General features: G+C 34.9%; 1 protein-coding gene across 1 annotated transcript; it reads right to left on the reverse strand.

The window, feature by feature from the left end:
* Positions 1–7296: 7296 nt before the first annotated feature.
* LOC131940170 (uncharacterized) lies at positions 7297–9804 on the reverse strand. The gene is made up of 5 exons (XM_059298793.1): positions 9693–9804; positions 9491–9601; positions 9122–9210; positions 7381–7552; positions 7297–7335 (listed from the first exon to the last, which is right to left on the reverse strand). Exons 1-5 carry the CDS (start codon positions 9795–9797, stop codon positions 7297–7299), a joined length of 516 nt encoding a protein of 171 aa, XP_059154776.1. The 5' UTR covers positions 9798–9804.
* Positions 9805–15556: the final 5752 nt, after the last annotated feature.

Genomic DNA, 15556 nt, shown 5'->3' on the forward strand with positions numbered 1-15556 from the left:
AACAAATAGTCTCTAATTCACTGACAACAAAAGCACGCCACGAAACATAAGACATAATTATACAAAAAGACACTAAATATAAATATTGTCAACAATATAAAAAAAATATACACAATTTATGATCTTGTAATGAAAAACATAAAGGACTAAATTTTCTCTGTTTTGACCATATTCAAAATCAGGTGCTGCCTAAAGTCCAGGACCAGATTGCTCACTACAATAGACAGTTACATATTTATAATTTCACTGTAGCAGAAGTTAATGACCTGGGCACCTTAAAGCCAAATGTTCATTTTGCCTCAGTCACAAAGTCAAACGTGAATGGTATTGACTGTGCACACCTAGTGTCTGATGCTTGTAGTGGGTAGAATAAAAATAGCGTCATCGTTCTGCTGGTATCACATTAGCTAGTGACCCAAGCTCCATCTGGGATAAACACTTTGAAGCTTTTGTTCCCAGTCAGAGGCCATTTCTTCCTTCTACGTGACAGTGTTTTTGGTGTCTTAAGTAAGTAAGTAAAGTTCTATTTCAAACCTGACGGTCTATGGGGCAAGTGAAGTAGAGTTTACTTGTTTGTGTGACCTCGACATATGAAGAGATAGTGTCGTCAGCACTATGCACAGCCGCCTTTACTTACCATAACGTGATTTAGGTACCCATCAGAGCTGGGTGGACACAGGGACTGTCTACTGACTAGAACCCGGAATCGAACGCGAGACTTACGGGTTAGCAGGCCAGCTCTCTACCGCTAAGCCACCCCGTCCCATTTTGGTGTCTTGGAAAAGAAAAAAAAAAGAAAGAAAGAAGTGATTTACTCACAAGAAGAATACCTGAATACTAACAAAGATCAATGCACAGTGAGATTAGCAGAGGAGATTTACTTTATTTCAAATAATAACCCGATTAAGACCCTGAATAAACCTCTTCCTCATTATTAATAACGAAAGGAATTGTGTTGGGTTCAGCAGAACTGAACTACATACATTTCTTTAAACAAAACAGTTGTTATTAAATAAAGAGGAACTCGTTTATATTGAACTTATTTTTCATTGTGCAGATAGCAAGCCTCATTTGTTTGTGTATTCTTATGGGCGTATGAGTGTACATGTATGTTATGCTTATGCATAGGTTAAGTATATTCGTAATCATATGTGCATAGGTGTGGGTATGCATGTGTGCATGCGTATGTTCATGCGCTTATGCAAGTTTATGTGAAAGGTTATGTGATCGTGTACCTTTTACGTGTATCTCTATCTTAAGCTGTATTCGCTTTTTTTTTCTTTCTATGTCTGTATCTGTGTATGTGTGTTTGTGAATACGGTCATGTAAAAATCTCTTTAGAAAATTGTGAGTTAAGGCCGAATTGATCACAATCGATAAGTATAACACATGAGAACTAAAAATCCTTTATTATGCCATATAAATTGTAGTTCTATGCTAAAATTTGAGATTTGAAAGCCAAGTTATTGAAAATTTAGAAATTTATAAATTTGAAGCTTAATCCCAGATTAATTTGAATTTTCTTCTATTGAGGATCTCGAAGTTTGACAAATACAGAACAAAATAACACTAATACAATATTTTCCAAATTATATTTGTTATTAAATTCCAAAATCCGAGCAAAAAAGAATATTTACAAACATTTGTATATTAATCGAAATCTTCATGAAGGACAACAACAACATCCTAAAAAACAATCTGCAATAGCTATGTCAAATCAACCCCAAAAGATGGCCTTAAAATATAGCAGACAAAAGAATATTACAATTTCAATAAACCGATAAAATACTGAATATTTATTAAGAATCACGAAATGAGCAAAAAAATAAATAAATAAACATTGAATAAATGTAGGAAACACTCATTAATTAAAAAAAAAAGGTTGAAGCTTTAGAAAATATGCTCAATGAAAATCAATAGTTCAATCCCTCGAAAAATCACAAAAAATATAGAAGAAACAAAATTTCTTAAAGAGAAATATAAAAATATGCTCATAAAAATACCGAAAATACCTGTTTTATATATATATATATATATATATATATATATATATATATATATATATATATATATATATATATATATATATATATATATATGTATAAAGGTGAAATCCCCTTCCGATTTTGCCTAATGTCTTAAAATCATGTTAAAAAAATCATTGCTTTTTATCGTAAGTCAATCTACTGTCGTTTATTGATTTGTTTGTTAATCAAAATACTCAACAAGTCTTTATTCCTCTCTAAAATTCTACAATCGGCGTCACCCCGTCCCCCAAGGATGATAGCTATTAAAGTGTGCACAGTTAATAGTAAAGATGGTTATCTATTGTCAGTTATGCATACAGGTGGATTCACTCTTATTTATCATTAATTTAACTGGAAAAAGAATTTTTTTCAATATATTTTGCTATTTTTCGGCATGGTGTCATGGCCTAAATGGTGTCACCCGGTGCGGTCCGCCCCCCCCCCCCCTTCGCGACGCCTCTATCTCTAACGCAAATAGTTAAAAGATAAAACTAGGGCAGAAATTTCCCACCCCTTGTCAAATACCACCCAAACGGACATTTACCCCCCCCCCCCCCCCCACTCCCCCGCCCTCCTTCCCCCAACAAAAAAAGCAACTTAGCATTGGCTTTACTAGAAATTGGTACCTGTTACACGTGATTATAGGACAATATATGGTTTGTATGTTATACTTCTTTGAGAAATATATTTTTAAAAATAGTTACTGGTTAAATTCACAGTGTCTTTCGGGAATTCGTCGTAGACCCGTTACATTAAATGTGTGAATCAATTATAACATCTAAAAAATATATGGGCCTATAATTCAGGTATAACAGGTACCGATGGCTAGGGGTCTACGACAAATTCCCGAAAGACACTTGCCCGAATGCGTCAAAGCCCGAATGCGATAAATGCACGAAATCATTCGGGCTAACGGCATTCGGAATTAATTTTTTTTTTTTAGGAAAACGTCCGTCTCCAAATAATAGGCTTCCAATACTTATTTCCCACACTGATTAGGTGACTATTGATTCCGTTAAAAACCTGCTATTCAATAGATTTCAGTTGTTTTTTAAACTAATTTATTTTTATTATTTTTGGCCAAAAGAGTTGAACACATTGTCTTGATAAGTAGATCTATAAACCTAAATCAAAATTGAAAGAAAATGTCCTTATATTCTAAAATAGTAAGATGTGTGAAGCGAATCTTATTGAAGATTATAACAGTTAAATGTATATGAATGTATGTTGCGAGTGTGTGTATTAATAAGGCGAGATAAAATATAGTGTGGGTGTACGCATGCGCGAGAGGAAGGGGAGAGAGATGAAGGGCGGAAAAACATGGCGAAGTCTGGAGTTGAACACGATGCTTGTATGAACCAATAAAATATGAAAATTGCAGAAACAAGTGTGAGCGACTGGAGTGTATTATTATTATTTGTAACTTAGAAGGCGAATGTATCGTTTCGTTTCATGTCGTAAATTGTTTGTAGTTTTTAGTTGTGTAGTCCCGTATTATGGCGCCGCTGTCTCATTGTTTATGTCCCTGTTTATAGCTAGTTTGTATATATTTCGTTTATATTGTTGTCATGGTTTATATTAAGTGTCTTTTTATATAATTCTGTTGCATGTTTCTTGGCGTTTGGTTTGTTATCCGTGAATTAGGGACTATTTGTTTACGTGTAGTGTGTGAGGGGTGAGAAAGTCGATTTCCTGCTGGTTCGAGTCTGTCTTTTTGGTGTGTTGAAGGCGATAAGTGAGAGCAGGAAGACTCTCTTGTCATCGATTATAAAGAACACCATCAAGCCGTATTTATTTTGTGTATGTGTTCATCACAGACCTGGACGTAGTCCGAAATTGGGTGTTTGGTTTTGTTTTGTCTGTTTTGTGTCAGTAGTTTTATCTATTCTTTTTTTTGTGATTTTCCTTTGGTTTTATATTTTTGGTAAATAAATTTTATTATATTGTTAAAGTTTTTGTTTTATTTTTAGTAGTTTTATTATTTAGAATAAGGTTAGGTTATTAACCAGTCTGTGTTTAGCCGGGCTTGCACTAACCGGACAGTAGTTAGTGAGATAAGCCTAGAAGGGTAGATTTTAAGGTATCCCCCCCCTAGCAGGACTTACACTAACAAGAAATTTAAGGATGAGTGTGAGATAGCAATGGTTGATATAGATTGTGCTTTGCTGAAAGCTAAATACAAAGTGGCTGTCATGGAAGAACCAATAGCAGACATGATTATTGGGAATGTAAAGGAGGTGAAAGAAAGTAATGAGGAAGATATAGATAGATGGGAAAGTCAAATTGGAGCAGCGGTTGAGACAAGAACACATATAAACACTAAAAGAACTACTAGAAAGAATAAGGACAGAAACTGCATGTGGGAGTACATACAGTAGAATTCTTACGATTTAAGGTTGGAAATAAAGAAATTAGACCTACTGAAGGAAATAGGGACAAAATATTAAATATCAAAACTCCTAGTACAAAGAAAGAAGTGAAATCATTGTTGGGACTATGCAAATTTTATAATATTCTTGTAGATAAATATGCTGAACTCACTAATCCTTTAAGATTTTACTTTCATGCCTTAATATGTAACATCAGTTATCATGCATATATAACCAGGTTTAGTGGATGTAACAATATAATTTTTAACCACTTTAGTTGTATCACCAGCCTCAGCAGCTTAAGAATTTATTTCATTGATTAGCCCTACACATTCCTTTTTGCTAACAAAATCTATTACTTTTTATGTAGTGTGCATTGGTACTTAAGCATCGGTGATATAAGGTATAGCTACCACCACTGAGGACTACTAACATACATTATTTTACATGTTATTGACTTTAGAAAAATTTGTAAGTTAGAAAACCAATTAAATTAAAGCATGGAGTTTGTTATCATAATTTATTAACTAATGTTTAGTTTGTTATTGGGCCTTGTATTTTGTTAACTGATGTTTATGAACATAACAGTTCTGTATTTTTTTACACTTTATATGGTAATGCTAATGGATCCTATTGTTGTTTAAAGTTGTATTCAATTAACAGAGCTTAACTATGTGTTTGGAGTTGTGACTTGGTAAATATTGCTTTCATAAGGACAATGGATTTTTCTAGGAAAATTATGTCAAGGAAATCTAACCTGTAAAGGGACAGCACAATACACTAGCTGATTTCTTATCAAGACAGATTGAAGATGAAAAAACAAACATGGAACTGACTAAAGAAAATAATGACCTGAGACATATCAGCCAATCCTTATAAGGAAATTTTAAATAATGTAGTATGTGATGTGTACTTCTAAAGAACATTAACATTTTAAAAATGTGAGCAAGATAGGGAAAAGTCATAACATGACTTGTATAAATATTTTTTACCTCTATTTTAATTTAGTAATGAAAACGAACATACATTTTGTTGTATTTCTTTGATTTGTATGTATACTGTATATCTTGTTAAGTAATGAACATGATTATGGCAGTATGAGCTGACAGATGTGGTAATTTACATATGTTATGATGAGGAGTTTACCTCAGCCAGTGAAGTAGGGAAATCAAGGATATGATTTGCCCATGGGAGCTATTGCATAGCTATAATTTTGTTCTACTAAAAGAGAGTTTTCCTCAGTTAGATTTATTTTGAGATACACTAAGAGGCAATATTCCTTAGTTAGGTTTAATGATTTTTTTTTGTTGCACTAAGAAGAGATGTTCCTTAGTTAGAGTCATTTGTTCTTATTAAACTAAGAAGGTTTACCTTAGTTACAATTTTTCTTACTGGCGATACTTATAAGATAAGTGACGCTTTACATTTTGCCATGTATTTTATGAATATCATTGTTTTAATTTGGTAAGTGTACATATAAAATAATTTAGGATGTTCATTAGCACGTTTCTTTTTCACATGATTTTCATTTAACTGTTACATGTATAATGAAGATTTTATAGTGAATGTGATGTATATAACAAAAAAATAAAAAATATTAATTAATAAATTAATGTTTTTAAACGGGAGAAAGGGCGTATAACAGTTAAATGTATATGAATGTATGTTGCGAGTGTGTGTATTAATAAGGTGAGATAAAATATAGTGTGGGTGTACGCATGCGCGAGAGGAAGGGGAGAGAGATGAAGAGCGGAAAAACATGGCGAAGTCTGGAGGTGAACACGATGCTTGAATGAACCAAGAAAATATGAAAATTGCAGAAACAAGGCTTGATTTTTGGTTTTGTATGTGTGTTATAGAAAGGTAGGAGAAAAGCCTGTGACAGAGATGAACCTCTATGGTATTGTGTATCATTTTCGACATTTCGTTTTAATTATATGTTTATACTACAATCAATAAAGTCATTAGTGTTGTGTACTTTCTCTACATTAAACTTTTTATCAAAATTGTTTAAAGAGAATTTTTCCTATTTGTATAATGTAATTTCATTATGTTTGTTTTATTCTCTAGAGCGCTCTTGTCAAAACCATAAACACTTCTCTTGTTGCATAACTAAAAATGTGTTTCTCCATTCGAATGTGACTTCATTTTATTTTTATTTTCACATTATTTTTTTCCACTTATTACTGATGATACTGTTCTTATAACCTCGGAAACATGTTGCTGACATAGAGACTGTAAGAAAGGAAGAGAGAGAGAGAGAGAGAGAGAGAGAGAGCAAGAGAAGTGCGCTCATTGCCTTTTATATATGATGATTAGTTGCAAAGATGCATGGATGCATGGATGCATGGATGCATAAATGCATAAATGCATGAATGGATGGATGGATGGATGGATGGATGGATGGATGGATGGATGGATGGATGGATGGATGGATGGATGGATGGATGGATGGATGGATGGATGGATGGATGGATGGATGGATGGATGGATGGATGGATGGATGGATGGATGGATGGATGGATGGATGGATGGATGGATGGATGGATGGATGGATGGATGGATGGATGGATGAGTGGGTGGATGGGTGGGTGGGTGGGTGGATGGATGGTTGATTATGGATTATGAAAGAACTCCGCATAAGTAAAATTATTATAACGAACTGTGTCGGCGTATTTAAAATCGTCTTTTTTTGTTAACTGAATCGATTGAAGGTACTGTTGTTTGTCATCGTAAACCTGCAATTTAGTAAACGAACGATGTTAACATCACTTTTAAGAAACTAAAGCAAAAAAAGCCATGAAAATTTTCATTAAACTTTTATTTGCATAATCGTCAAACATTAAATTAAAGTTCTAAAAGGTATTGTTTTTTATATTCCATTTGGGAACGTAAAAAATTTAATGAAAGATTATATCATAAACAACAACCTGTAGAATCTGAAGGATCACAAAAATTTAAGGGTTGACTAAATGATTACTGACCTTTACTAGTCCACCGGACAGTATTTCAATAGCCATAATAATCTTTTCTTGATCTCCAAATACTACATCGATCGGAGTTTCGGGACAAGAATTACACGAGGCTGTAAAGTGCTTTCCTTTTTTTCCATTTAATACGAATACAGTCTTTGTCTCGTTACCTATATGTATGAAACTGAAAATATGGTATATCCTGTATAATGATTGTAAAGGATTTATTGCAATTGTGAAAATGATAAACATCAGGCGTTGATAAATCTCATTGATTTACACAAAATGTGAAACACTGTCTTTCATTCCACAATTTAAGTTTTTTTTTTTCATAAATTATTTTTAGCCTGAATTAGTGCCTTTAGAAAAAATCACCGCTGTATTTGTATTCTAAAAAAAAACCACTAAGAAGGTGCAAAAATAAATTATTATGAAAATAAAAATTTTCATTTTTAAAGTATTGTCGAATTATTTGCTTCTTGAAAGGCTCTTTGTTTTACAGCTCCAGAACATACAAAGGTTTTCAGTAATCTTTATGGGGTAATACTTCCCCGGAGCACGTCCAACCATTCCCCTTCTTCCAGAATAAATAGGAAAATAAATTTTTAAAGAAAAATTATACTTTATCCAGGATAAGGTTTAAGCGCCCTTCGAAGAAAAATGTCTAAAATAATTAGCCAGTAAAAGCTACAGAAGTTTTAGTGGAGACATTGTGACTCAAAAGAAGCGACTAAGTTTGATTGTAAAGACACCGCTGTCTACAACACCTAGAGGTATTTGCATTAGTTACCTGGGAAGTAAATAAGTCAAGTACCCTTTCGAACCAGACGGTGAATGGGGGCATGTAATGTAGAGTTCAAATGTTACAGGAATCTCAGCATGTGTAGATACAAAGTGATCAGCACTGTGTCCAGCCGCCTGTATTTTCCATAACTTGAATCAGACAACTATCGGAGCAGGATGGGCCAGAGGCGTATCTACCCTTCCGGGCGCCCGGGGACAAACTTTTCGATTTGCATCCCCCCCCCCTCCTTGAAACACAACATGCACACAGGCCATCCACTTACACTATAGAAACATCCAGCAGTGTTACATTCGTAATGAAGAAATAATCTGCATTATGAATAGCTTTATCCTTCTTCTTCTTCGTTCTTAATTATGAGTGTTGAAGGGGATCGAGATTTATCTGCCAGTGAGTTTTGGACTCGAGACTATGTTCGAATTTATCAACCATGAGCTTTTTGCCGACACGACCACGCCTCCAACACAATTAAGCGTTACGTGTCAACTGGTTATGCGCCATTGAATCCATTGAGTCCGATTTCAGCCTGCTTTTCTTTTTGGATTTGCTTCCATAGCCTTTGTCCAACCAAGAACAAACTACAAGGCAGCATTTGTTTAATTTTGGAGTTGTCTCTCTTAGAAGAGGGGCTGTCCCCAGCTAACGAGCCTCATCTGCCCGAGGGTTCGAACTCGAGACTTTTCGGTTTAGCAACCATGAGCTTTACCGACTCGACCACGCCGACCCCTTAGCTTTATCCCATGTCGGTAGAATGAGCTGCAGATCCGACACCTAGTAGCTCCGGTCATTTTGTATTAAAACTCTTGAAAAATAGTTTAGCAACCATGAGCTTTACCGACTCGACCACGCCGACCCCTTAGCTTTATCCCATGTCGGTAGAATGAGCTGCAGATCCGACACCTAGTAGCTCCGGTCATTTTGTATTAAAACTCTTGAAAAATAGTTACATACCGTTCCAAGTCACTGCTCCGTGTCATTTCATATCTAATCCAGTCACCTATTTCAATGTTTCTGCGCAATTCTATAGTTTGATGGTGAATCTGGAAATAAAATCAAACATCGTTGCGTGGCGTGGCGTAGTGTAATGACAGTGTAGTATAGTGTTGTGGACAAAGCGTTTGACGTTTGTAAGGTGCGGTTTAAAAAAGGACAGTATGTATATTTGTTATTACATTTTCCGGCCACCTGGAATGCGAAAGTCTATGTTTTGACCATATAAAAATATAATTGTATTTCAGTTGTTTTTTCGTACAATGCGGATTGCTTGACATTTGCCTACATGTTAAAAAAGATAAGAATCGCATGAATAAATCAACTTACACTAACAGAAGTTCTGTTAATGTGAACGTCACCAAAAACTTTAATGAACCCAAGTTGTTGTATTGCAACTGCATACCGGTAATCGCAGAAATACAAACCGTTAACATACACCTGGGAAATTAAAAATTTCAAATTCATTGTCTTTTATACGAAAGTAAATAATTTTAAACTTTTTTGTCGAGTAAAAAATGTGTATACCAACCTGATATTTTAATTCAGCAGCTTCAATTTTTAACGTAAAATTCGTTCCTCTATTAAACGGCATATCTCCGTTTCTTTCTTCCTTGGCCCATTTACCATCAACCATATGAGTCCTTGCCACAAACTGTCTATTCAATCGGACGCTGAAGTGAAATGCTACGACGGGGAAACAATCGAATTCCAGACACAGCTCAACAGTAAACCTGTTATATCCATAATAATAAACGAGTTTAAAGTGACCAAAAACTGACCTTGACTGACATCAGCCTTATATTTACGATAAAAAATTAAAAAGGCTTCAAAAAAGATATTAGGTAAGAAAATAGGTCTGATGCTGTATGCACCTGGAAATATACCAGTCTCAGAAATGTTTTGTTAAGGGTTTTTAACATTGAAACAATTTCCCCTTCTAATTTAATTATTAAAGGGAAACAACAGAATCAGGAATTTAAACTTTTAATTCCCCCAGTAGTTTTACTACAAACATTGCCAAAAAAAAACAGTTTGATATTACATTTCAGCCCCCCCCCCCCCCTCAAAATTGCAGTGGAAATTATTTTAAACATCGATATTTTTCTGACATCTTATCTGAATACTGTCAAAATAGAGTATTTTAATCAATTCCTATTACAATTTTTTAAAACAATTTTCTAAAACGCGAAATAACGTCTAAAATTCGTTTTCTAACATTGCTTTTTTATAATGCAAAAGTGCGAAGCCGCGCCATCTGAACCCCCCCCCCCCCCACTCCCCCTCATCACACACCGTCACAAAATTACGGACCCCCCCCCCCTACCCCCTACGAGTGTGACGTCATTTATGGACGACCCCAAAGGACATGTTTACATTCAAAAACACGTGAACAATAATATACATTCGTGCGTATATAAGAGCGTGCATAAGTACATGCATGCACAAAAATATACTCACCTTGAATTGTGTTATTTCTAGATTAGTATTTTTAATTCATTTTCAAAGCTTTATTTTATGACTTACTTTCCAGCATTTGTAGGAATGAAGCCAGTTATAGTGTAGATCGTATTTAAAATCGTTTTAGGCAGCATGTCATGTGTGTGGGGCATTTTGTACTACAAAAAAATTGAATAAAAACGTTTTAATAACAAACATTTATGTAATAATATACTTAAAAGAAGAAAAAAGAAAAAAATAAAGATTTTCTTTCAATATATTATAATAAACTACTATTTAAAGAAATAAAATGAAACTATCACGTTTTGAATACATTAAAACTGGAATTAAAGAAGCGACCCACGCTTTTATGTTGTGTGCGTGTGAATGTGCAGATGTGTGTATGTATTTGCTTATGTGTGTACAAGGCATACTGACTAGCTTTGTTTAGGTTTTCAAACTACCTTTTTACATAGGTTGTGTAAAAATTAAATCAACATTATACTTAGCACCAACATTTTATACGTAACATTATTTTTTAATCATTAATGATATTAAGATTTCCTTCTCATTCATTTAACTGATTTAATAATTGTCATTGGTATAGCGTGGCCTGAAGAAAGAGGAGGTTGGATGTATAGGGTGCAAGATTGCTATCCCGAAACTCTCCAGTTCAGATCCAAGATAAAACTCAGTAGGAGCCGCTGAGCCCTCCCTATCCAAGGGGACAGAGCGTAGAACTTAATATGCTATATCCCAGAGGCGTAGCGAGGGGGGGGGGGCGGGGTGCGGACCGCATCGGGTGACACCATTTAGTGGGGCGACACCAAAGGCAAAAAATAGAAAAAATATATAGAGAAAAATGATAATTGCACTTAATTAAGTGATTAATTTGAGTGTGCAAATCGAAAGTTTGAGGGGGGGGGGGGGGGGTTGTAAATCGAAAGTTCTAGGGGGGGGGGGGGAGGGATGCAAATCGAAAATTGAAAGTGTGTCCCCGGAAAGGATTGCTAGGCCTCTGGGGGTGACACCATTAAGTGCCGCACCGGGTGATACAAAACCTCGCTACGCCACTGCTATATCCCAACATGCCTAAGTTACAGAAACAGATAAATTAAACTGCACTTGCCCAATAGACCGTTTATTAACATATCTCATTTAACTTATATAAACCGGATTAAGAAAATAATACCTTTATGCAAACTTATAAAATAACTTGGATAAAATTTTTACGCTGCCTTAACAATCTTTGCATGTAAGATTGAGTTTGGTTATTTATGGTTTATTTATAGATCTATGTCTAATTTTAATTTAAGTTAAACCTGAGAATTTGAATGACTTTTTAATTGGTGATTACCGAAGGGTTTTTACCGACGTGCAGACCATTCATTGGTTACCCTCCGGCAGAGGCGTAGCTGGGGGGGGGGGGGATGGGGGCAAGCCGCCTTCGGCGCCGACACTAGGGGGAACGCAAAACGAGTAGGATAAAAATAAAAGCTTCTTTTATGCTGCAGTTTTGAATTATAAACAGTCTACGTAAAGAAATTTAATGACTGCAAGCATTTACATACTGATATAACTGTTTATTTAACTTTGATTGTGTAATTGTAAAACATATACCCTTAAGAATCTATGACTGGCATAAACTGCTTTCCAACATTTTGTACATGGAGCGGGGGGGGGGGAGGGGGGGGGGCGATTTTTTACGCCAAGAAAAATCGAAAGGTTTTGTACTGTAGTGGTGAATAAATAACTCTTTGAACACTTAGAAAGCTACTCAGACAAACAGACACATAGACACACAGACTTATACACACATAGACACACTGAGAAACACAAAGGCAGACACACAGATAGACAAAAATCTGACACATAGACACACAGACTTATACACACATAGACACACTGAGAAACACAAAGGCAGACACACAGATAGACAAAAATCCGACAAATTATCACACAGAATGACGCACAGTCACAAACACACGCACTTACTCAACGTTATTCAGAAACGTAGACATATAAACACACAAACACAGAGACCCAAGATCACAAGGAAAAATGGACTCACATAGAATTGTGCAGAACTAAGTTTGTTTGTGTGATTTTGTTTATGTTTGAAACTGACAGGAAAAGAAATCAATAAAAGTTATTTTTTGTTTAGTCTACATTTCCCCCAAATAAGAGTGCAACTATTTTATTTGTTAATTGTTCTGCACTTTACCCTGTGTACATCGTTATGTTTTTATTATTATGCATGTCACCGAAAAAAATATTACCCATTGGTTTTTCAAAGCTGTCTGACGAGTATGAAAATATTTTGGATTACTGATGGATATATTTTCCCCTGTCGCGTCATGTATCAAACTTCTCAGAACAAGCGGCAGCAAATATAAGGTATACTTGAGGATATCCATTTCCTATGATTACATAAAAGAAAACAATTTTGAAAACAAATTATGTGTTTTTACTTTCTCGTATACGAAGTATAGAGGAAGTATTTTAATCGTGCAAAAAAAAAAATCCTGATTTTCACAGATCTCGACATTTTACACCTCCCTGAGTCGAAAAAAACCCATAGTTTTGCAATTTTGTCCGCATGTCTGTGTGTGTGTGTGTGTGTGTGTGTGTGTGTGTGTGTGTGTCTGTAAACACGATGACTTGAGTATCGTTACAGCAAGTATTATATCAAATGTGTAGTTCTGTGTAAGCTTTTCAGCGATTTCCAATAACAGGAAGTGGAACTTATTCTACTTTAAATTTTTAAAAGCCTATAACTTGTGTACTGTTTAAGATAGATAAACAAAATTTCCCTTGTAAGTGAAAGATCCAATTCTCAGCCTTCTTTCAAATTGTGAGTAATTTCCGTTGACAGAAAGTAATAATTTACGCTATTTCCGATTTCTAAAAAACCGCAAGTGAATTTATAAAGAACTAATAATATTCCACCCTATTATACACATTTTGTTTGGCGTTCACTTGGTGCGCAATTAATTTTTCTACGAGATTCTTTTCTGTTTTCAAAAAGTTTAAGTAATTTAAAATTGATTAAAAATAATGTCTATGTTCTGAGTTGCCACCTCCCTTAGGGTTATATAAGAATATTCGAGAAAGTTTAGGAGAGATCACTCTGTTTTTCTTCCCCACTTTCCGACACCAGGAAAATGCTATTACGTAGAATTTAATATCAACGAGCACAACAAAATGTACAAAGAAATATTACCTAACTAGCTGAAGGACTGTTGAACAATTATCACCTACAGATATAAAAGATTACCTTTACGTGTTTATGTCTGACTGACCAAAAAAAAAACAACTACCGACTTGATATCACGTGACTACGTATTGTTTAACAAAGACGTTTCTTTCAAACATATATTGTTGTCTTTTCTATATCTATGGGTGGTATTAATAAGGCGTGAATATTTTGTCTAAATAATGAAATATTAGTATGACATAATACTTAAATACCTCGGCCAAATCCTATATAAAAAATGAAGAAATAAAACGACAACACGGAAACTGTTTTTTAAAACATAGTTTACCATACTGCAGAATAAAAAAAATTGGATATATATTCTTTTATTTAAACGTTTTCTTTGTTTATTATTTTTTCCGTTCAACGAATGGAGGTAATTAATATGGGAATTTTAGGCATAGTTAAGTTCTTTTAGTAGGTAAAATATCACGATAAATCATCTTAATTTTCACCTTAATTTTACATTTTTGAGAATCTGGTACTTTCCGGATGCCAAATATCAAGGTTTTGACGCATCTGCAAGTGGTCGCTTGAATTCAATATTTTAAAATATTTTTTTGTAAAGGCCATGTTCAGTTTAGGTTAGTTTTCGGTAACTTTAAACGAAATTATTGTTATGGTTTTAATTTACCCGTTACAATGAGCATGAGAATGAATCGCACACTTTATCGAGAATAATGTCCCTGCACCTTACCTTCAAGTACGCAGTCTGATAGATTTGAGTAGCAAACAATCACCACTTTGCTTATATATGATGGATCTGTCAACTTGTCATATTGATTTCTGACTATGCGACCTAGTTTGACTTAAATACTAAGAGGGGTCAATCAAAAACACATTTATATTAATGAGAGAGAAATGTTTGATGAGGTTAAACATCACACACTAAATAAACGCTGTCTTACATAAATCGATAATTGATTTAATACATACTAAGGACTTACGCGGTTATGTCTGGCCAAGGGACAACCGTATATTTTATGGTATTTTAAGAAATTCCTAAATTAGTTCAATTAACTCGAATCTAAATATTAAATAAGTTGTCAATCTAAGCTTTATGGCATACTTTCCTGAGATAATTATGTTAACCTATAGCTTCCAGTTCAATCTTTTAAACTGCTGATTCTGTTGTAAAATTAGTGTTTGTATTGATTATAACTTAAATGATAATTTAATCTTCTGAGTATACCACCAGCACAATCTAACGCAATCGTAATATATATATATATATATATATATATATATATATATATATATATATATATATATATATATATATATATATATATAAAGCAATGTATATTAGGCTCTCTTCTATCTGTCTGAATGTCTCTGTCTGTCTGTCTGTCTGTCTGTCTGTCTGTCTGTCTGTCTGTCTGTCTGTCTGTCTGTCTGTCTGTCTGTCTGTCTGTCTGTCTGTCTGTCTGTCTGTCTGTCTGTCTGTCTGTCTGTCTGTCTGTCTGTCTGTCTGTCTGTCTGTCTGTCTGTCTGTCTGTCTGTCTGTCTGTCTGTCTGTCTGCCTGCCTGCCTGCCTGCCTGCCTGCCTGCCTGCCTGCCTGCCTGCCTGCCTGCCTGCCTGCCTGCCTGCCTGCCTGCCTGCCTGCCTGCCTGCCTGCCTGCCTGCCTGCCTGCCTGCCTGTCTGTCTGTCTGTCTGTCTGTCTGTCTGTCTGTCTGTCTGTCTAAATACAAAATGTCA

The sequence above is a fragment of the Physella acuta genome, unplaced genomic scaffold (genome assembly GCF_028476545.2).
Source record: "Physella acuta isolate Inbredline_101_S28 unplaced genomic scaffold, ASM2847654v3 ptg000310l, whole genome shotgun sequence".
In the NCBI taxonomy this organism is placed as follows: domain Eukaryota; kingdom Metazoa; phylum Mollusca; class Gastropoda; family Physidae; genus Physella; species Physella acuta.